This window comes from Balaenoptera borealis, assembly GCF_965194805.1.
Source record: "Balaenoptera borealis genome assembly, chromosome: 17".
In the NCBI taxonomy this organism is placed as follows: Eukaryota; Metazoa; Chordata; class Mammalia; order Artiodactyla; family Balaenopteridae; genus Balaenoptera; species Balaenoptera borealis.
In genome coordinates this window covers 43,965,010-43,987,424 of record NC_138876.1, presented here as the reverse complement: position 1 = coordinate 43,987,424, position 22,415 = coordinate 43,965,010, and the positions used below count along the sequence as shown (strand labels likewise).

At 37.3% G+C, this 22,415-nt stretch overlaps 1 protein-coding gene and 1 long non-coding RNA gene across 8 annotated transcripts in view; both read right to left on the bottom strand.

Annotated features, from left to right (window-relative positions):
* Nucleotides 1–22,415, bottom strand: part of LOC309614706 — a 411,347-nt gene that overhangs the window by 250,391 nt on the left and 138,541 nt on the right. The gene's annotated exons all lie outside the window — the stretch shown is intronic.
* RUNX1T1 (RUNX1 partner transcriptional co-repressor 1) overlaps nt 1–22,415 on the bottom strand; it is a 142,544-nt gene that overhangs the window by 29,890 nt on the left and 90,239 nt on the right. For all 7 annotated transcript variants that reach the window (XM_082363323.1, XM_082363326.1, XM_082363328.1 and 4 more), the window contains 4 exons: nt 21,857–22,038; nt 8,160–8,410; nt 3,778–3,863; nt 3,039–3,240 (listed from right to left, as the gene is read on the bottom strand). In XM_082363323.1, coding sequence (XP_082219449.1) covers nt 3,039–3,240; nt 3,778–3,863; nt 8,160–8,410; nt 21,857–22,038 — 721 coding nt within the window. The remainder of the gene's footprint in view (nt 1–3,038; nt 3,241–3,777; nt 3,864–8,159; nt 8,411–21,856; nt 22,039–22,415) is intronic.

Sequence of the window (22,415 nt, the reverse complement as noted above, 5' to 3'; positions counted from 1 at the left end):
TAGTTTTCTAATTTTCTTAAGACTTGGATATTTGGAGTTTTTTCCTGGAAAGCAAGTGAGTTATAATAATAATACAAATAATTAAAATCTATTATTTCAAGGAAAAGTGTATTATTTCAAAAGTCCTTCAAGATAACAACCTGTTTTTTACTTAAAGAGTAGAAATAACATTATGGACTTAGTGTGTACTCAACTCTAAAACTGTTTAAGAGGCTACTCATTTAAAATAGTCTTTACTTAATATCTAGGGGGAACTCCCAAAATTCAATTAGCAATAGATTAATCATGTTATCTTACCAATCCCTCAAACTGACTTAATACTATGGATGTATTTCAAAAGCAAGAATGGGAATGAGTTTAACAAACACAACACAACAGTCATGGAAGTTACATTTTTCTCTGTACAGTCAAATACAATTTAAAATGCTAAAAATGAGTGTATGACTAAATGTTGTCATTGTTTCTAAGATAGGAATGTGACTAGGGCAATATTTTGAACTAAAGATATCTTCTATAACATTATTCTGAAGGTCTCATTTGAGACCAGACAGCAGCTTAAGAATTAAGAGAATGTAGCTAAAAGAAACACATGCAGAATAATCATAGGATATGGAGCTCTTAGGCATATCCATATGCCTATATCCATAAATCCATATCCATAAATTTATCAGTCAATATCCTTAATCCTTTAATTACACACACTAATACATTCGACTCCAAAGCCTAAGAGAAAACCTCAGAAAGCACTTAATGTAAATGATTGTGCCCCATGATTACAAACTACCTGCCTTATTTATAGCCATAGCCCAGCTCACAAGATGGATGGAACTCGAAGACTTCAGGAATCTACTAGCAAAAGACGCCAGTGAAATATAACTGTTGGATGCTAAAACTTGCATACTGTATGGCTCTTGACAGGTTCTCCCTATGGCTGTGGTAAGTTTCTTTAAAACGCAATCTAGGGTTCTGTGTCCCTAAAGAATAGGACTGTTTTAACAGAGTCCCAACAAAGAAATGAACTACTTGTAGTCTTTGAAAACTACAATCTATAAAAGCTTAAAACCAAAGCGATCTCTCTTTTACCAAAAATATGAATTCATTAAGCATCATTAAAAGTAATGTAATTTGTGTACTCTTAAGGAGTTTTTAAAACCAAGTTTATTCTTTTGATTACATAACAAGGAAACTAAACCTAGCTTCCCGGAGAACGATGAACACTTGCATCACTAGAATGTGTGACTATAGGCGATTATATGATAGTGGTCCTATGTTCAGTGTGCTGAATATAACTCACATAGGTCGGAAATCCTATCCATTTCTGAAATTTTTCTTTTACAATGGACAGCAGATAATATTAATCCTGTCAGTGCAGGGGACTGAACTGAGCGGCCTGCTGGTACGACCACTAGCTGTCTCCTTGCCCATCTCTTCCACTAGCTCAAAAGTTCCTCAAAGGAAGGAATTAAGACATTTTTCCTGTATTACAGTGCCTAGCATGATGCCTGGCACACAGAAAGCCAGGTTCAACAAACAAGCACTGACTCGATGAATTTGTTCAATAGAGCCAGCTAAAATGGATATTTTTACTCCCAAAGTTTTGTTTAATTTAAGGCTCTCAATTTTTGCCTAGATTGGATGATTACAAATATTCTCTTTATTATTATTATTAGCTAATTTTGGTTCACAATACAGAAGTAAAAAGCAAGATGCTTATTCCATTCTAAACAGTTTGGTTTAATTTGGTTCAAATTAATCTTAAACCTATTTTCATTGCTTGCCTTAACATAAGCTAACAAATAACACTTTTTTCTTTAAAATATCCTTTAGAATAATGTCTGTTGGGTAAATTATGTGACCTGGAATCTTCCTTTATTTAATACTTATTATGGCAATAGACATTCAGCATTCAGGGATTAGCAGGAATCGACGAACCTAAGTGCAAAGGAAACTTTATTGACTAGGAATCATTTAAATAAAAAAGATAATGTGATCAATAGCCAGATAATATACTTCAAGTTTTAAATATTTGATAATCAGCCATGGATGATAATGAGGCCAAAGTCACGAGCTTAATCTGCACACAGGTAATTAGTTTTGTTTTTACAGCATGGACTGCACCCTAACCTAAGCTAGGTAGCAGGTGTGGGGCTAAACACATAAGAAAAATGAGATGAGAGAACAGGGGTCAACACAAATCCATCTCCATTAAGTTGACTCAGACTGTATATACAAGTAGTGGCCAGCAACGTAAATGACAGTAGCTTATTATTCATTTAGGAAAAAGTCCACAGGCCACTCAAAAATTATTTCAGGTTCAAATTTTCTTTCCATATACTTGTAAAGAAACCAAGTATAACCCCAACAATTCTATTTATAACCTATAACCCCAACAATTTATATTGTTTATATTTATAACCCCAACAATTCCCAAATCTCAATACTAAATACGGCTACATGTATGCATTCAATTTCTAAAGTGTTGCTATATTAATAGTCCTGTAAGTTACTAGAATTAATAAAATCACGGTTAAGCAATCTAAGTTCAGGTCATGGAAGAGCTACATCTCTATCACTAATTTTCAAGTGGCAGTGGGCAAACTACAGAGCCCTTAGGTCTCTTCCTGGAAGGGTTTTGAGATAAAGTACTCTCAAACACTAGGGTGCAGCAGAATTCCCCGGAGAGCCTGCTAGAAGCTCCAAGCCCACTCCCAGAGATTTTGTCTTTGCAGGTTGGAGACAGGGTCCAAAGGGCTGTTTTATGAAGGAGCACGCATTTTAGTGATTCACGTGAAATTCTGGTCCAGCTTTGAAGCTTTGTCATAAGCCCAAAATATTAACCTAGAAAAGGAGTTTAATTTTTGTAACTGCCTCTTTCTATGCCAATCTGCCTAACAGACAAGACATATTTGAGGATATAAAGTGTTTATTGTTCTACAATTCCCTGTATAGCCTTTATTTTTGAAGACGAGTTAAAAATAAACTCAGCATTAATAGCATAAGAAGTATCTGTTCAATATGTCCATCTGAAGAAAAGATACCTAACGCCACTGGGTCTGGATTGACAGGACTCTGCTGCCTGGAGTGGCTGCTGCTACCGCTGCCGCCCTTTTTTAAGTCCTCGGCATCGCTGTACCGCCGGATCCAGTAATTCAATTCCTCCCGGTCTGCTTCCTGACATCGCCTTAGTACAGTGAGAGATCGCCTTGTTTTTTCTACCATGTCCATTATGCAGTTTAACAGCTATGGGAGAAATGGGCAGGGGGAGAAAGGAAGGATATATCAATCACCACAACTCAAAGACTTTGGTGGGTAGTGAAACAAACTATTTTAGGACAATGAAAAATGCTATTTTATTCTGAAGGCTTCCGTCTAATATTTTCAAAGGTTAGATTTGAAACAGAGATCCAATAGATGAGTTAACTCAATAGGAATGAGAATAAAATGTGGGAGGCATGACAGGGAGATTTCAGCTGAAGTAAACCCATCTTTCCAAATACTAGTCCCATTACTGGATAAACTCAATAACTCTCTACAAATAAAACAGCAGCCCACTGATCTGGCTTTAGGGAATCCTTTCCATGATCTAAACACTTCTCTTATATAAGTGGCCTTGATATCAATTTAGAAATCAAATCCTATATTCTACTTTAAACATTCTCATTTATTACTTTTTCAAGGATGGCAGAAAATACCTTCAAAGCATCCCCACACTTTTATCATGTCACCTCACTCCAGTTGTTTTCAAAACATTTTTTGAAATGATTACCAACATCTTACATGGTCAAGATGTTTCCATTCCTCTGCCCATTCTCTGTCTGTCAGTCTGTGATCAATCATTTCTTCTTGACGTGTGCCATGCAACCCTATAAATATAAAGAAGGTTGAATCACCCTAAAACATTAAGGACATAATCCATATGCGCATAGGCACTTAGCAAAGACTATGTGGGCAAACTAAACGATGTGAAAATATATTTGATTTTTGAACGGAGGCATGAGTCATATTCAGATTCAGAATTACCTCATGGGTCTCTCATAGAATGATAAAATGTTAGAAAACTAGAAGGAATTTTAGACGTCATCTGGTCAGAACCATTTCTTTTACACATGAGGAGATACCAAGCCCTGAGCCAGTTATCCATATAATGTTCCCTAAGCGAAAATATAAATATATCCTGAATCTTAATAAATACAAGAAACCACAAGTATACATTAAGTGGTTTCAAAGTGTGGCTTTCCTGCATTAAAAACAAAGACAGCATAAATTGTTTTACATGAATAGGGATATGCTTTTCTAAAACAAGCATGGTAAAACTATTCCACATTTCAGCATAGTATAAATGAACACAATCTTATTACATACACCTTCGTGATAAAATTACGCCATGAAGAGAGGGCTTGCATAACATAAAAGCAAAATATACTCATTCAATTTATCAAAAAGTAAAAAATAAAAATAAATTGGATATCCTCTATGAAAACAAAATCAACATACCAGATATAATTTTGGACAAATACCATAAATCCAAGCTAAGAAACTAAAAATCCTAATTTGTAGTCCACAGCATAAATATTAATGCTCTTTAGCATCACAGTTAAGATGCTACCATGAAAAGGTAATAAGGAAACACTTACCAAGTGAGAACAATAGTAACGAACATGAGCAATTAGCAAGGATGCTTATCAGAATAAAAAAATAAATGTGTCTTCCTAAAGGGACAGGGTGAAAGGGTCTAATCAGAGATACCTAGAAACGTGTGGCTCTTCTGACAAATTGTGTAAAACACCTCATGTTCTACTATCAAGGAAAGGCACCAGGCTACGGCAAGATTTGCCATTTTAAACAATTAAAACTATTGATTTTGGTTGCCAGTTCTCACTGTTACTCTGAATAGCAAATTAAGTTTGACATGGTTTAGGCTTCTAGACACCTAGGCTCTTTTTCTGAGGGAGTTATGTAGGAGTTAAATGACAATAAAAGTTATGAGACACTGCATTTCACTTTTTGTGAAATCTGAGTGGTTAGAAATCCCCTTTTAGCTGATTTAGCGAAATAAAGATAATGAGTCATATGACTTTTTTCAGCCAACCATGAAATACAATTTAATTTATAGCTGATGGAAGTGACACATACATGTCAGCTTTCTCAGACTAAATTAAAAGCTAAATATAAAACACTGCACCATTCCTCTCCAATTAGAATATATTCTGAAATACATTTTTAAAGCTAAAATTGTCAATGCCACCTATTGGTAAAAAAGTAAAATTGCAAATAAGCTTTAATAATTTGCATAATAGAAAAGACACTGGAGAAGAGTAATATTTAGTTAATTCTCTGTTGTGACAATTTCAAGTTGAAATGTTTGCAAATATGTAATTTTTGTTGACTTATTTTTTGCCTGTGTTTTAGGGAAAAACCACTACCATTGAAATGAGTCATCACAGAAAACAACTGGAGGGTGATAAAGATATAAATGCAGTGTTAAGATTCATGATGGAGGCTTCTTACTATATTGACCTATATAAAGACCAAGAACTTCAGAGATCTTAAAAGTTTCAAAAATTCAGCAGATTAAATCAATAGTGACATGAGCTCTACCACCGGGAATAATATTAATGAGCAATAGGATGTCTGTGGCTAATGGGATAACAGCATTTGTGGAACAGTGCTAAGCATCATCTCATTTAACAACAACAGAAAAATAATAAGTACATTAGAAACATGTTTGAGCCCAAGTACTTGGTGAAAAAATACAGGTCTCATATGTTTGCTGCTTTTGAACTCTGAAGGTCATTTGTTGGATACAGCCAAATCTTTAAAAAGAAAAAATAAAACAACTCAAATTTTTACATTTATTAATTTTTCTATTTCAGATACTTAAATATTCATCACCACACAATTTTTATTTATATCCATAATACCAGAGGGATGTACTAGGGGAAAACAGTTCAGACTCATTAAAACACATTTTCATTTGTGGGCAATCTGACACTAATGTTGAGTCTTACCCAATTCCTAACTAGGCTGAAACTCTAAGTTTAGTTATAAACTAATGCTGCCTGTAAAGTTATTTCATTAAAAGATTCTAGTGAGTACACGTCTCTGCAAATATGTCTCTACATATAATAGACATTTATAAATCGTACCAGACTAAGTATACATTTATGACAATTTTTATATTCTCAAAATGGCAGCCTGATGTAACACCATGATTTGTTACTCATACGTCAAGGTTTTACTTTACTTTAACACATACTAAGCTATGCCAGACTTCAGGGACGGTTAAGTAGTTGCGTATATTTATAAAGATTAGCACTATTAGTTTTATAAGCTAATATAATTAGAAGGTAAGGAACATGGTCTGATAAAAAAAAAATCACATAAAACCAGTGGGTACAGATATAACCCATAAAGGAATATTTTATATTACTAGATGAAAACATAATCATTGACTATAAGCATAATTAGTTCCTTGTTGATTACTCTGTAGTGTACTGGAACTAATATTTCATAAAATAGAATCTGCTGCCTGAGAAATAGGCCATTTCCTAGCACTTACAAAGTGGGGTATCTTGAATTGGTCTTACAATGACCTGATGACTCCACTTCTATTTGAAAACAAGCAATCATGGTTTGAGGGCATTAGTCATAAATAAATGGCAAGGCTTTTGCTTTGAAGGGAGCTGTTATTGCATTTGCTTTCAGGGTCAAAATATCAATCCAGACTGAGAAATAACATAACCATTTTTGAGAGCTCTTCGAAATGGTACCTGAGAGAACATTAGACAGACTGGTTATTAAGAAAGCACAAATTATATGCTTAGCCATTTGACACACTATATAAATGTAGAAATGATGTTGTGGGGAAGTGAAACTACTATTTTACTATCTCACATCCAGGGCCTCCATCGCCCCTCCCCTCACCCTGACTCTCCCTTTCTGCTTTCTAAACATTTGGAGGGTTGTGTTTTCAAGCAAAAGACCCTACATATGGAAGCCCCTATGTCCTACTAACCTAGTTAGAAGTCTAACATAAACCTCTGCTCACCACACGTTCTCTGCCTGTGGCTAAAAAAACCGTTGTCCTACTACTCAGGCAGGGAACTGGCCGTGCTTCCCAAGTTCTGCGCCCTCAGCTCTGTGTTCTGCTTTTCTCCTTGGACTTCGTCCTGTGCTGCTTCCAGTATCTTGCCCACCAAACCGTCCCATGTCAGGGAAGTTTGTCAGCAACTAGCTAAGAGGTAAAGGCAGTCCTGCTGCTGGACAGCATGGATTCAGGGGACAGAAAAAGACAAGAGAGAGGGCTAACTATTGCTCTCAGTTTATCACTAGGTTGACTCGCCAAAAATCAAGAATTCAAGAAGCCCCAGGAACAGGAACAGTGCTCTAATGCTATCACCTCAAACACTGATCATGTATCAAAACTTACCTATTTGTCTTCCTTCTTATTTTTCATGGTGAGCACCTGTTCTTTAGAAGACAATGTCTCCTAAATGCTTCACTTCCAACAGTTTTATGCAAAGAAGGAATGAACACAGGCAAACAGAACATGTATTTACCCAAACTCATTCCTTCTTTGGTATTCTGATCTTTGACACTAAATTGTCAACACTAAATTGAATCACTGGCACTTCTAAGTTGGAAAACAAAAAAAAGTACTAAATCATTCCTCAAAGAACATCTGTTGACTTAAACCACCGACATAATACCATATTGTATTTTTCAAATACAGACTATCACAGAGACTGGAAAACTCAAAATAAACTTTGAGACTATCTCAAATAAAAGATACAATGAAAGAAACTGATTTTTTAAAAATACTTGTGGCAGAGTAACTACATACGAAATCCCTCATATTAAAAAAAAAATTAAACACTTGTTTTGCGTATGTTAATACAGTTGAGGAGGTTGTATTTAGATGCCCCCCCGCAAAATAATACCCTGCTGTCACAAAGAACGTAAGTAATTAAGAGAGAGAAAGCACAGCTGTTAAAGGACACAGTAATACCAACAAAGTTTTCTCATAAAGGAGACACTATAGAAAGAAAGGGAATTTTTACCCCATCACAGATATCAAGCCTCAAGTTTAGCTGAGAAGTAATGATGCAAGTCTTAAAGCATACAGTCCCATAAGAAGTGAAGAGATCCTTCAGTCTTACCCATAGGTCTGTTTCTGTCCCTGAGGTCCCTGTGGCTGGGGTGTCGATAGGAGTCCCTGTAGTGGTGGGCAATGGCCATATCATCCAAACGGTAATGCTGAGGTGGAGGAGGGGTGGGGTGAGGCAGGCCATTGGGCTGGTAGGATAAGCCATTATTTGGACTGTACCGCTGGCCTGGGCTAATAGTGCATGGTCGCTTGCTTGGATGTTCTGAGTGCAAAGGCTCTCTGTCAAAGCCATTTTCTTTGGTTCTGAGGGAGGAAGAAAAAGAGTTTGTTTCATAATGTACTCAGAAACCAGCATAGTTCGGACACTCATATTTGAACTTGTAATATAAACAGAATATTCTTTTACTGGCCAGAAACTTTCTAAACTCAGCTTCCTAGACCTGTGGGAATTCACTAAAACCCATGCTGAGGCCTAAATGATCACATGACTGCACAGGAGAAAATGTTCCACTTCTCATCAAATTAGCAAACATCTTTCAGTTGAAGCTCATGTGGTTCGGTCACAAATAAGAGGAAGCAAGATCTCCACTCTGCATATAACATTTTCATTCAAAAGTGAACACCTGATTTCTAACAAATTACCCTTGGATCAACTGTATTTGGTGAAGATTCATCAAGGTACAACAGCATCACTCTTTTGGTGAATTCTTCAGGTATACCTATTGCACTGATCCAAGCTGTGTCTGACTTCCGTGTCAGAGGACATCTATGAGCTGTGTTGTTCAATACAGTAGCCACATGTGGCTGCTTAAATTAAAAGTGAATTAACAGGGCTTCCCTGGTGGCGCAGTGGTTAAGTATCCGCCTGCCAATGCAGGGGACACGGGTTCGAGCCCTGGTCCAGGAAGATCCCACATGCCGCGGAGCAACTAAGCCTGTGCGCCACAGCTACTGAGCCTGTGCTCTAGAGCCCGCGAGCCACAACTACTGAGCCCGCGTGCCACAACTACTGAAGCCCGCGCGCCTAGAGCCTGTGCTCTGCAACAAGAGAAGCCACCGCAATGAGAAGCCCATGCACCGCAACGAAGAGTAGCCCCTGCTCGCCTCAACTAGAGAAAGCCCGCACACAGCAACGAAGACCCAATGCAGCCAAAAATTAAATAAATGAATAAATAAATAAATTTATTTAAAAAAAGTGAATTAACGTTAAATAAAGTTTAAAATCCAGTTCTTCAGTGGCAATAGCCACACTGCAAGTGTAATTGCCACCTGTGGCTAGTGGCTACGGTACTGGACAGCACAGATACAGATCATTTCCATGATGTCAGAAAGTTCTATTAGAAAGCACTGATCAAACTGAATTAACTGAATTAATGAAATAAAACAATGTATGTCTGGGACTGACATTACCTTGGGCTACCAAGATAATCAATCAGCAGTCATACAGAGCTAGCTGGGATTAGAAGAAAGATCGGGGCAAACCCCTTTCTTTTAAAGTTGAGGAAACACATGCCCGGAGAGCACAAGTGACCTGTGTGAAGTCATGAGATCTTAGGGCAGGGAAGGCACACCCTGACTGCATTTCATCATGTGATACACAAAACTGTACTTGTCTTTCAGAAGGAACACATTCTATAAATGAGACCTGATAACTGCTCCTAGATTCTCAAACAGAAGTAGGGTTAAAGAAGTATTTTCTGACTGAATGTATCTCTAAGAGATGAACTCAATATAGTCTGTAAGATAGGAATGCATCACCTCCACTTTGACTGCAAGCACAGCTCCCAAACTAATTTTTTACCTAGTAGCTGGCTCTCCTCACAAGACCAGCTCTCTATCCTTAGACCAGTGGCACCATCTATTTTCCCTGGGAAATTTCCCCATAAGAATTCTACCAAATCACAGTAGCTACAGATTTCTGCGTGCCCTTTTTTTTTTGGCCTTGCCGTGCGGCTTGTGGGATCTTAGTTCCCTGACCAGGGACTGAACACAGGCCATGGCAATGCCTACCCACTGGACTGCCAGGGAATTTCCATCTGCACACCTTTTTTTGATTTTAGGTTGGTTAGGTTTAGATACTTTAGACACTTTTTCCACTTTCCTAGTGCCCAGGGATAGTCTTTGTCTGATAAAACCGGAGGGATTTGAATGGAAACTGACTTGACAACAGAGATCATTAGGGGCTAGAGGATTCTACAATGAATTGCCCTTTATGTCCCTTTAGGGTAGAGCCCCAGTGACAATTTGCACACATCAGATTATAAAGGACAGAGGAGTTAGAGATAGAAGGTACAGGCACACTAAGAACTGAGGGAAACTGCAGAGTTCAATGGGAAATGAATACATGCCCAATACATGCTGGCGAAAGATGTTCTGGAGCCAGGAGACTGTCCAACACTGGAAATGCCAGCAGGGCATGGTCCCCATGGGAGTGTCAAACAGAAGTCTCAATGCTGCTCCTGTCAAAGTGTCTACAGTAAAATATTCTGACTCCATACATATTGATCACTGACCAGACTAAAATGTCTCAAACATTACAATGCACTGCTTCAAAATAATTTTTAAAAGTGAATGGAAACATTCTAGATAGACATATCTTCTAAGAGGATATTTATGTGATTCTAATCTGTATTTCCATATCCTACACATTTCTGAATAATACACTTCAACATTCAATGCATAAACATTTCCAGCATAAATCAGTTGGAAAATACTGAAGACTATTAGTAGCTATGAATATAATGTCAACACAGCACCTACCTTACTGGCAGTGTGGTGTAGTGGAAAGAGCACTGGACTGGGAATCAAGAGACCTGAGATTTAGTCCTGGCTCTTCCACGACTAGCTGTGTGACCTTGGACAAGTCACTTAACCTCTCTGGACCTCAGTTTGCTCATCTGTAAAATGAAAGGGTTGGACTAGATCAGTGGTTTTCAAACTGTGCCACTTGAGGTGCTTAGGGATTCTGCGGGCAATAAAGAGCTTTTACCCCAAACAATCAAGATTTAAAGGGCCAGAGGAACCCACTTATCATTCTTATCTATTTTAAAAGTTGAGGTTCCACCTAAGGTTTCATTTTTGAAGGAAAAAGCTGCTAAAATCAAGTTTGAAAACCACTGGACTAGGATAATTTCTGAGGTCCCTTCTACTTTGAAAACTCTGCAATTCAGTTATTCTATATTTATTTCTAAATGTCATTTGTACAGCACAGGGAATATAGCCAATATTTTATAATAATTATAAGTGGAATATAACCTTTAAAAATTATAAATCACTATGTTGTACACCTGAAAATTCCATAATATTGTACATCAACTATGCCTCAATTTAAATAAGTAAGTAAATAAATAAATAAAAGGTCATGGTTATGTAGATCGAAACACACAAATCTAATGGTCCACTGGCCAAATTTTGTCTAAGTCAACCACCTGAACCAACAGAGAACTTCTCTGTTCTTTGCTTTGAACAACGTACTATTTACAGCTGATTTTTTGTGCAAAAATAGAAAATATTCTCTAAATACCTTATAGCAGCCTAGATATATAAACATCAAAACATTTCTAAATATCAAAACATCTTTGATCCAATTGTGTCAAACCAACTCAACTTACTGATTTTGTGTCTCCTTGTTCAAAGATAACAAGAACATTCAACACTGGAAGAATTCTTCCTATTTTCAAAGTAGTTAGATACGTTATTTATCTTTGCTGTCAGATCAACCCTCTGATCAGTGCTATTACTTCAATGAGCCTGTACTGAAGCTTTTTTCCCTCCTAAAGCAAGGACAGTAATGTCCTAAGAAGCAGGGCTAGCTCCTGAGTCTGTCCTGTCATTTCTATCACGTCCTTGCAGTGACAGTCCCTATTCTGGGTCTTAGCACTCTTGCAGCTATTGAAACAATAAAGCTCATCACCTCACAGAGGTAGGTATATTTTAGCAGCAAAGCATTCAAACAGCCCACAGAAACAGTTATGAGACATCTCCCTGTGCTTCCTCCAATGACTCATGTCTACCTATAAAGCCAACCCTATTCAAAGGATGTATGTCCAGAAAGCTAACCAAAACAACTTAATTGCTATTTGTTTGTCTGCTTCTTAGAAATGTCTAAAACTATCTGAAACCTCATTTGCCTGGGGGCAAATTCCAAATTTGAATGTTTCTTACCTTCTCAAAATGTATTAGGCAAAACTAACAAATACTTTTCATTGTCCCATACCAGCATACTCTCAAAATAACTCAAATTCTAGTGGGAAGTCTGTCATGTCTCATGGGTTTCTAGAAGGCATTTTTTGGTTTGTTTTTTATATTCTATCTCCCTTCCAGGAGAAATTTTCCTGAATATAACCTAACTACTTCAACAATTAGATCCCAATCACTTTTCTCTCAGGGTCTGATGTCCTAAGAGTAGAAGACTGCTCAGGACTCAGCTGTGTGACCCTGAGATAACCTGGCTTCAGTTTCCTGCCCAGTAAAATGAAACTAATAGGAAACAATACATGTTTAAAAAAAAAAAAAAACACTTAAGAGACAACCTAATTTACAGCATACCCCACTTCAGGCTGATCTCTCTAAGCTCCTCAAAACAGAGGCTGTAAACTGACTTATTTGAGAAAGAAAACAAACTTTTTAAAAAACTTTCCTTTATATAAAATATTTTAAATGTCATAATAGGCTAGTATGCACTGACAATTCCTTAGTAACATGAAAATGGGGAAGAGTGAAGAAAGAAATTATTAAGATCGTGGCAATAACTAGAATAAAAGGACCAATCAATTTCTTACATGACAGGAACAGACATAAGTTTTTTTCTAGATTAAAATGTTTTTTAAGTGGGGAAAACAGCACTAAAAGATTGTTCTAGGGAAAAGCAAATTGGTACAGCATAATAAACCTGAGAATGGCAAGGAAGAAACTTAAAAATTCTGATATTAGTCCTGTTACAAATAAATACATGCCTTGGGTTGACTTCTCCAACTGACCACATGTATTTCAAACGGCACATGTCTAAACTGACCTTGTCTTTCTCTGGTACTTCCTGCAGCAGTCAATTATGCCACCTTCTACTTAGCCACCAAAATAGAAACTTGAAAGTCACTCTATAACTTTCTTCTCCAAAAAAAAGTCCTGCTGCTGGTCTCATAAGCTTCTCTGGCATAGGTCCTTCTGCCCTACCCCAGGACACATTATCTTGGCCTTATCATGCCCTCGTCTTACTCTGCAGGCATCTCAGCCAGAACCAGGGCTGAGATACTGGCTGAGTCTTTAAAAAAAAAAAAAACAATTCTTTACTTTTGTATTTTAGAAAGAAGCATACATCTAAATCTCAGGAGGTGACAGTTCTGTTAAAGTAAAGCCCAAAGACATTAATAACTTAATCTTAAACAAAGCTTCCTTCCTTTTTCTAACACATGCAGTTTGTTAAGGCTTCCACAGAAAGACTAGACACTGAATTAAAGGGCGGGGGAGTGGTCATTTAGGGCATCATATTTTCAAAACACAACTCAGTCAAAGGTCTCTTCAGGAATTTTTAGGAAATAGGTGAGTTTAGATAAGTATTTGATATAACACCCTATATTGGTATTGAATAATATATCTGAAACAAAATACATCACAAATTCCCCTGCTTCCCTAAAAAGAAAATCAAACCTGATTCTTCATGGACAACCTGCGGGGATTTCTATGTTTGCAGAAATATCACCCTGCAGGAAGTGGGATGTTTAGATGGTGAAAAACAAAGCACTGAGTGACACAGGACCAACACTACTGGGCCACATGGAAGGAAGTGCCTTCCATCTCTCTATTGCTGAACCACAACCTAGGAGATAACTTCCTGAGCAGCAGACTAACACCTTCTGGAGTAAATAAGATAGATGCAGGTAGATGTTGGCCCCTCCAGACAAAAACAAGATACCTGGACCCTTCAGGATTACAATTTGTGGGTTCCCAGAGCCTTCCCTCCCCCAAGGAGAAGGTGGAAACCTTGAGGCACACGTCCCTGGAGCTCTCCATCTGCTGAACAGTCAGACTGCCTGGGAGCGACTGTCCCCTTGTCTTCACTAATTTCTGACCATTGCTGAAGTATTCAGTTGCTACTGCTCCTGCTGTCTGGAACCACGTTTTTGTTTTTTCTTTTAATACATCTTTATTGGAGTATAATTGCTTTACAATGTTGTGTTAGTTTCTGCTGTACAACAAAGTGAATCAGCTATATGCATACATATATCCCCATATCCCCTCCCTCTTGAGCCTCCCTCCCACCGTTCTTAGCCCACCCCTCTAGGTCGTCACAAAGCACAGAGCTGATCTCCCTGTGCTATGCAGCAGCTTCCCACTAGCTATCTACCTTACATTTGATAGTGTACGTATGTCAATGTTACTCTCTTACTACATACCAGCCTCTTCTTCCCCTCGTTCTCAAGTCCATTCTCTACATCTGCGTGTTTATTCCTGCCCTGCCACTAAGTTCATCAGTACCATTTTTCTAGATTCCATATATATGCGTTAGCATACGGTATTTGTTTTTCTCTTTCTGACTCACTTCACTCTGTATGACAGACTCTAAGTCCATCCACCTCACTACAAATAACTCAATTTTGTTCCTCTTTTTATGTCTGAGTAATATTCCAGTATATATGTGCCACATCTTCTTTATCCATTCACCTGTTGATGGACATTTAGGTTGCTTCCATGTCCTCGTTATCGTAAATAGTGCTGCAATGAACATTGCGGTACATGTATCTTTTTGAATTATGGTTTTCTCAGGGTATATGCCCAGTAGTGGGATTGCTGGGTCATACGGTAGTTCTATTTTTGGGCCCATTTTTGGACTGTTTGTTTTTTGGATATTGAGCTCATGGGCTGCTTGTAAATTTTGGAGATTAATCCTTTGTCAGTTGCTTCGTTTGCAAATATCTTCTCGTATTCTGAGGGTTGTCTTTTCATTTTGTTTATGGTTCCCTTTGCTGTGCAAAAGCTTTTAAGTTTCATTACGTCCCGTTTGTTTATTTTTGTTTTTATTTCCACTCTAGGAGGTGGGTCAAAAAGGATTTTGCTATGATTTATGTCATAGAGTGTTCTGCCTATGTTTTCCTCTAAGAGTTTTAGTGTCTGGCCTTACATTTAGGTCTTTAATTCATTTTGAGTTTATTTTTGTGTATGGTGTTAGGAAGCGTTCTAATTTCATTCTTTTACATGTAGCTGTCCAGTTTCCCCAGCACCACTTATTGAAGAGGCTGTCTTTTCTCCATTGTATATTCTTGCCTCCTATGTCAAAGATTAGGTGACCACATGTGTGTGGGTTTATCTCTGGGCTTTCTAGCCTGTGGAACTACGCTTTCTTATTCTAACCTGTCATCTACACATTTCAACTGGAGCCCTCTAATTTTTTCTTGTTAGTGAATCAATCATGGCACTTTGTTCCTGGCTGTTTTCATGGCTGTAGGTGTTTCAGAGACACATCTTTTAAAATGATAGAAAGAAAGTAAACAAGAAAGCAAAAAAACTCTTAGGGGAGAGGGCCATTTGCTATACTGCTAAAAACGACTGTATTAAAGTTTAATTTTGATTATTTATTTGTTCAACTAGTGTTTTGTTGTTGTTGTTTTGTGTTTGTGGTGTTTTGCTTTGTTTTGTTTTAGATAGCCGGTATGTGTAACATGCACTATCCTGAGCTTTACTGGACATACAAAAGTAAGCAAGACATGATCCCCAACACCCTCCTAAGATTATGGTTTAGTAGTAGACTTACATGCTTTTTGGAAGCGTGCTAGCAAGAAATTTTTTACCATAAACACAGTTTAGTTAGTGGTACAAGACTTCTATACTGTTACGCAGGACCTGAACTCAGTAGGTACCATAAAAAGAGTACAAAAGTGGTATGGGAGATCAGAAGGCAAAAAGATCACTACATTTGAAAGAGCAGGGGCTATGGAGCTGGCTTCAAATTTTGGCTCTGCTATTTGCTGGCCATACGAACTGAGGAGGCTTAATCTCTATGAGTCACAGAATAGGGGCAATTATTTCAGAGCTACTGAGAGGACTATATGAGAGACTCTACATAAAGAGCCTAACACATATTTGGCATTCAACAACTTAACCAAAGCACTTATTTTTCAAGTTGAGGCGTTCAGAGGCTGGGGTATTACAAACATAGTTAAAAGAGTGTGGGCATTCAAGTCAGAGAACCTAGGGTTTAGAATCCCATCAGTGCCTCTTACAAGCCATGTGACCTCAGACATATTATCCAGCCAGCATGAACCTATGCAATAGGACTGTCAGGAAATAAGTGCTGTGTGTTCATATGTAAATTATTTAGCATGGGCCTGGCACATCTTAAGTGCTCAGTAAATAGTAACCATTATTATAATATTCATGATTGGGAAGCCTTCATTCAAATAGTAGAACCTGTCTTGAGTTAGCCTGCAAAGTATGAATAGAATTATTATATATAAGAACTAGTGCAAAGAACAGAAACCATCAGTCAGAATATAGACTAAGGCATGAACAATGTTCAGCAGAGCCAGACCCTAGGAGAGCAGCAAAAATAAGTAGCAAGTTTACGCTGAGGCTGGAGTGTGGAGACCAAAATGTTCTCTACAGCCACACAATCTTTCTCATCATGTAAATGCAACTTAATGCAATTTCACTAGAAGCCTCCACAATTGATATGACTAATACAAAAAAAAGAAAAAATCATTTCTACAGGGATGATTACTCTCTTCTTGAAACTGATGAATGCATTAAAAAATGCAACACAAAACAAGAATGTGTGAATATAATATAAATCCCTTATGTTTTTTCACAGAAAACTGAATGAGGCAGGTAATAAAAATTTAATTCTTTTTTGCATAGTCAATTAATTCTACAATTCCTTATAATTTTTCTTTTCTTTGTTTTTTGGCCGTGCCGCATGACATGTGGGATTGTAGTTCCCCGATCGGGGATTGAACCCATGCCCCTTGCATTGGAAGTGCTGAGTCTTAACCACTGGACCGCCAGGGAAGTCCCTACAATTCCTTATAAAGTGCACCTATCTTTTCTCTTTAGAAAGACAAAAATATTGAAATCTCATTCATTTTGCAGAAAAGGAAAAATGGATTTAATAGGTTCAGCTGGTGTGTTCTTTGCTGACAAATCTTATACATTCAACCAACACGGTTTCAAAATGACTGCCTTATGACCCTCCAACATTCAGTGTTTTCTAGTTTACTCATTAAGCCAGGAAATCTGGCTTACTGTGAATCCTCTATCATTATAAAAATTTATAAAACCTCAGAATATTATACTGTTGCATTTGCCCACGTGAGCAATTACAGAGAAAAAATAAATGAGGGAAAGTAAGGAGGGAAAAAGACACAATTCTTAGTTAAGCTTTCCTTGTTTACATTCTGCACATTAAATCATATTTTGTGCAACTGGAAGATTTCAGGTAGGTAAATTTCTCCACTAAGAAGCTCTGTAACTTTAAGCAAGTTCTTTCGGCCTTAGTTTTCTCAAGATAAAGGATTGACCTCCTAAATCTATAAGATTGCTCCCAGCTAACAAATTACATACTTCTAAAGCTCAAGAAAATCTTTTTAGAAAATAATGTTTAATAATTGGGGGTGGAGGAAATACATATTAATGCAACCATCTGGCCTTCATAATAAAAACCAAGACGTGTTAAACTGAGAGTAATTTAAAGCATAATTACATTAAAATGATTATATATAAATATATAGATATAGAGATAGATAGATGAAGGGGATTAATATTTAACATAAATCACTTGAAACGGGGAGGAAGGCAGTGGAGACAGTGTTACCCATACAAAACCAATGATCATTCAGTTTAAGCCAGAAAGATTCTGAGTCAGAAAATCAGCATGACAGGTGAGAGCACAATGTTAAAGACAAATATAACAAAAGCTGCAACATCAAAGCTGTGAGAAAAGATATCAAATGATAATTAACAAAAAAAAAAAATGTATCCTTTTAAACGTAGTCATTTTTAACTATTTTGTAGTCTCAAAAAAATGCAGCCTTTGTCTAACTGCTCTTTCCCTCCTCACTCCATTTGAAACTGTGTTTTCATGACCATCATGGTGAGCAGTTTTAAAGAGGACTCAACTTCTAGTCTGTTTGAAAGTGGTCTCTTCATTTAATCAGCTCCAAAAAAGGTCTGTATTCCCTTCCTCAGCTTTTCCCATCACAAAATGGCAAGATAAACAGTAAACTTTTACATATGAACAAAGAATAGAAATCAGAACTTTCTATTAACTTTCTCTAACATTTTAGGAAAAAAATAGCACGATTTTTAAATGAAAATTGTCTAATTTGGGTTCTAAGTTATTCTACCACAGACCTACAAATCTAGTATAGTTGTTCAGGGACTCACCCTAGAGCTATTTTTTAAAAGAAGTAGAATAAATTTTACTGTTCCATACAGGAAAAAAAAAAAAAAAAAATCCATAGACTTCCCCAGAGTATTCATTTCTCTGTAAATAAAAGTAATGCTTAAAAAAAGAAAAAATATAACCAGTGACAATCACATTTAAGGATGAGAAGTTACATTTGCCAAAACCCATCCTTGAAATACGTGAGGACTGTTTAGTAGATTAAACCAGCAATCATCACAGAATTTAAGCCCCAAAGTTGTAAACAAAATATAGAGCGCGCTTTTGTTCGTGACATGTCACGAACAAATTATCAAAATGTGTTTTCTCCTCAGGTGTCAGTTTTTCCCTCTTTTACTGACTGATGGTTCCCAGTGTTATTACAGAAACAGATTGATCTTTTTAATGAGCCAGTTTAATAGACTCCAAAATCTCACCGTGGCTGCTCATCCATGTCAGACCATATGCACCAACAAAACATTCAGTAAAACAAAAAAAAAGCTCTGCTGTCAAACAGCTCCATACTCTATAAAATTTCATATAGTAGATCTGGATATACAGATAAATAACCAGAGAAGAGGAAAATGCACATGCAAACAAGATGCAGAAAATATATGCAAAGAAATACTGTAGAGGCCCATATTTTCTTGGCTCTGATCAAATTCCCACAAGATACAAATGTATTTACACAACATAGTCTCATTACCCTTCCTCCTAACTCTAAGGAAATCCATTTGCCATCTTTCCATTATAACGCACACTTCAGGGTTCCACTTGAAAAAGAATGTTCCACCCAAAGAGCAACTGTGTGAATTCTGACTCCAGCAACTTTCTATGGATAACCAGAGGGAGAAAAACACTGAAGGCTCTTTTAAGAAAGTTCTACCTGATTGAATGCAAACATGCATGCACACACAGCTACAGATCATCAAAACAAAAACGCTGTTTTTCTGTGGAATTTATATGAAGTTTCCATATCAATGTTAGCACATTGCCAAGGGCTTACCTCAGCACTGTTCAAGGGAGGCCTAAAGTCACAGTATATTCACATATAAAACACTGGGAAAGAACCAGTGGAGAAAAGTGCTGGGAATATAGAGAAGTGGATAAAGCAAGTTTTCATTCTGCCTGTTATGGTTATTTAGCAGTTAGAGTTTCTAGAATAGATTGTGTCCATTTCCAATTTTGCCTATAGGATTACCTTTACATTTATCACAGCTATCTAAACCTTTCCGTTATCCTCTCCTCCACCCAAATAAATATTCTTCTTCCCAATTTTCCATCTAGTCTCTCCTTAATTTCCTTTACCACACTATCTTGGAAAAATGGAGCTGAAACATCTCAATACCAGCACGTAGTACTGATTCCCTGCAGGGTAAATGGTTAGGATCAGACAGGAATACACATGTGAATCATCTATCTTTGGGCTGCTTCTTGGTTTTTAGTATCATGTAGACACACCACTCAGACACCTGGATTAAGCAGCTGCCTTTAAAAGCTAAAGTACTAAATGCTTAAATATGACTATGGAAATACAACTTGCGAAAATAAGAAAGTAGCACTGTTGGTAGGTCATGTATGGAGGTGGGTCTACAGTACGTCAGAAGTAAACTAACGTTTAATCTTTTGCTTTAGGCATTTTAAACTATTAAGAGATCCTATGTCAAGAGGAGAAAAATTCCAGAGATTGTAGCATAAAAACTACTTAACAGAGGATTATATAATAACTGTATGTAAACTGGCTGGCTTTTAATAACATTCTGATTTGCAAAGCAACTATACACTTAAGGGTAGCTAAGTTGGTCACAGATAGATGTCTCTGAGCAGCTCCAAGGATCATAAGCTCCTAGGAATCTGTGCCAGGGTGTTAACCTCTCAAAGGCTGGTCTATGCTTCCCTGATAAAATGCAGAAAGAGTGAATGGATAAGTAGAAAAAGGAAACAAAGCATATAACAAATAAGTTTCTGAATATAGTTTCATTTTAAGATTCTCCATATTTTACAAATACTATGCAAGATGCTGATAAGACTTTATATTCCTGTATTAGAAAATATTTATATATGAGGCTGAGGTATTCAGGAAAATTATTTTAGTAAGGTACATTGGAAGTTTCATGTGTATGCCTTATTCAACAACTAATTCGTAAGGTTTAATGGAGAAGGGGTTTTATTTTACATTTCTTAGAATTCTCAGTTATTAGAGCAGAGTACCTGATAGGATGAATATTGGCTGATAAAATTTTTCAGCAAAAATGTCATCTATAAGTTCTATTACTTAACTCTTATCTTCACTCAGTCCATCTAACTTCCCAGAAATTTTCTCTTAGTTCATATAAAACCCAAATTAAATAGCTACTGCATTGTGCTTAGGCCAGATTTCAAAACCACCATGTTTTGAGAAAACTTAGAATAACAAGTTTCCTAACACTGAAGGGTAAAATATGTGGTTGGGATGAATTACATAGTAAATGATAATTTTAATACAGGGGTACCCTTGGAGATAATGTATGTTCAGTTGCAGACCACCATAGTAAAGCAAATATCACAATAAAGCCAGTCACACAATTTTTTTTGGTTTCCCTGTGCATATAAAAGTTATGTTTACACTATACTGTAGTCTCTTAACTGTGCAGTAGCACTATGTCTTAAAAAAAAAATGTATATACCTTAATTTAAAAGATACTTTATTTGTAAAATATGCCAAAACAATTACAATGGTTAACATTAAAGATTACTGACCACAGATTACCATAACAAATATAATAATGAAGAAGTCTGAAATATTGTGAGAATTACCAAATTCTCACAGAATTGCACAGAGACACAAAATGAGCAACTGCTACTGGAAAAATGGTGCCAATAGAGTAATTCCATGCAGAGTGCCACAAACCTTTGATTTGTTTTTAAAAAAAAAAGAAAAAGAAAAAAGAAAGAAAGAAAGAAAAGCAGTATCTGTGAAGTGCAATAAAACAAGGTATGCCTGTATTGACTGTGTGTCTAATAACCATCAGTGGCACTTGGCATATTTGAATATCATTCATCTTTACCTTTTCCTTTAATATTGCAAGCAGTGGTGGTGACCATTTGTAATGTATAGAAAAATCAAGTCACTAGATTGTACATCTGGAAATATCATAGTGTTGTAGGTCAATTAAACTTAAAAAAAAAAAAATTACAAGTAGCAAAGATTAACCTGCACAAAAAGCTAAATGACACAGGCCAGAGACTCATCACTCTGTAACACCCCAGGCCAGAGCAAGATTCCCTAGATGGCCACTCTAGCTTATTATTATTTTGCAAGAGGTGTCGGTCAGCAGTTTAAACATGACATGAAACATGCCCTCATACTGCAGGTCTGGGGTCCTCCTCCCTCTCACCTGTCTGGAGTTCGCCTCTTCCCGTTTTCGTTCACATCGAGAAGCAGCTCTGAGGAGTCAACAGGTGAGGTGGTGCTGGCATCCAGAAGCAGCTGTTCATGCTGGGCGAGGTACTGGGCAGGGTTTTGTTTGGCCAGCCTTGCGCAGTGGAGGAGCTCACGCTGCAGAAGAGGCAAGTTGGCCTGCAGGGGCATGACAGGAATGAGAGGATAGCCCAAAGGCTCCTTTTACCCAGTGGACCTACTCCACTTTTCGAACACTGGCGGACCGGACCCCACAACTTGGCTAAACACAACGCCACTGAATGCATACAATTCTCAGGCACAACTCTCAGGACTGGCTACCAGTGTTAGCCTCCCTCTGGGCCTGGGTTGGGTGAGATGGCTGAGGGATGTCTCACCCCTCCTACCTTCAGCCCCATTAATAACACTGGGAGTGGCTCTTACTTATTTTAAGATCCCTTCATACTCAAGCATTATAAGCTCTACAGGATATCAGGTTCCAGCTCCACCTACGAGCAACTTTTGTTTTCCACAAGGAAGACAGAGGGTACAATAAA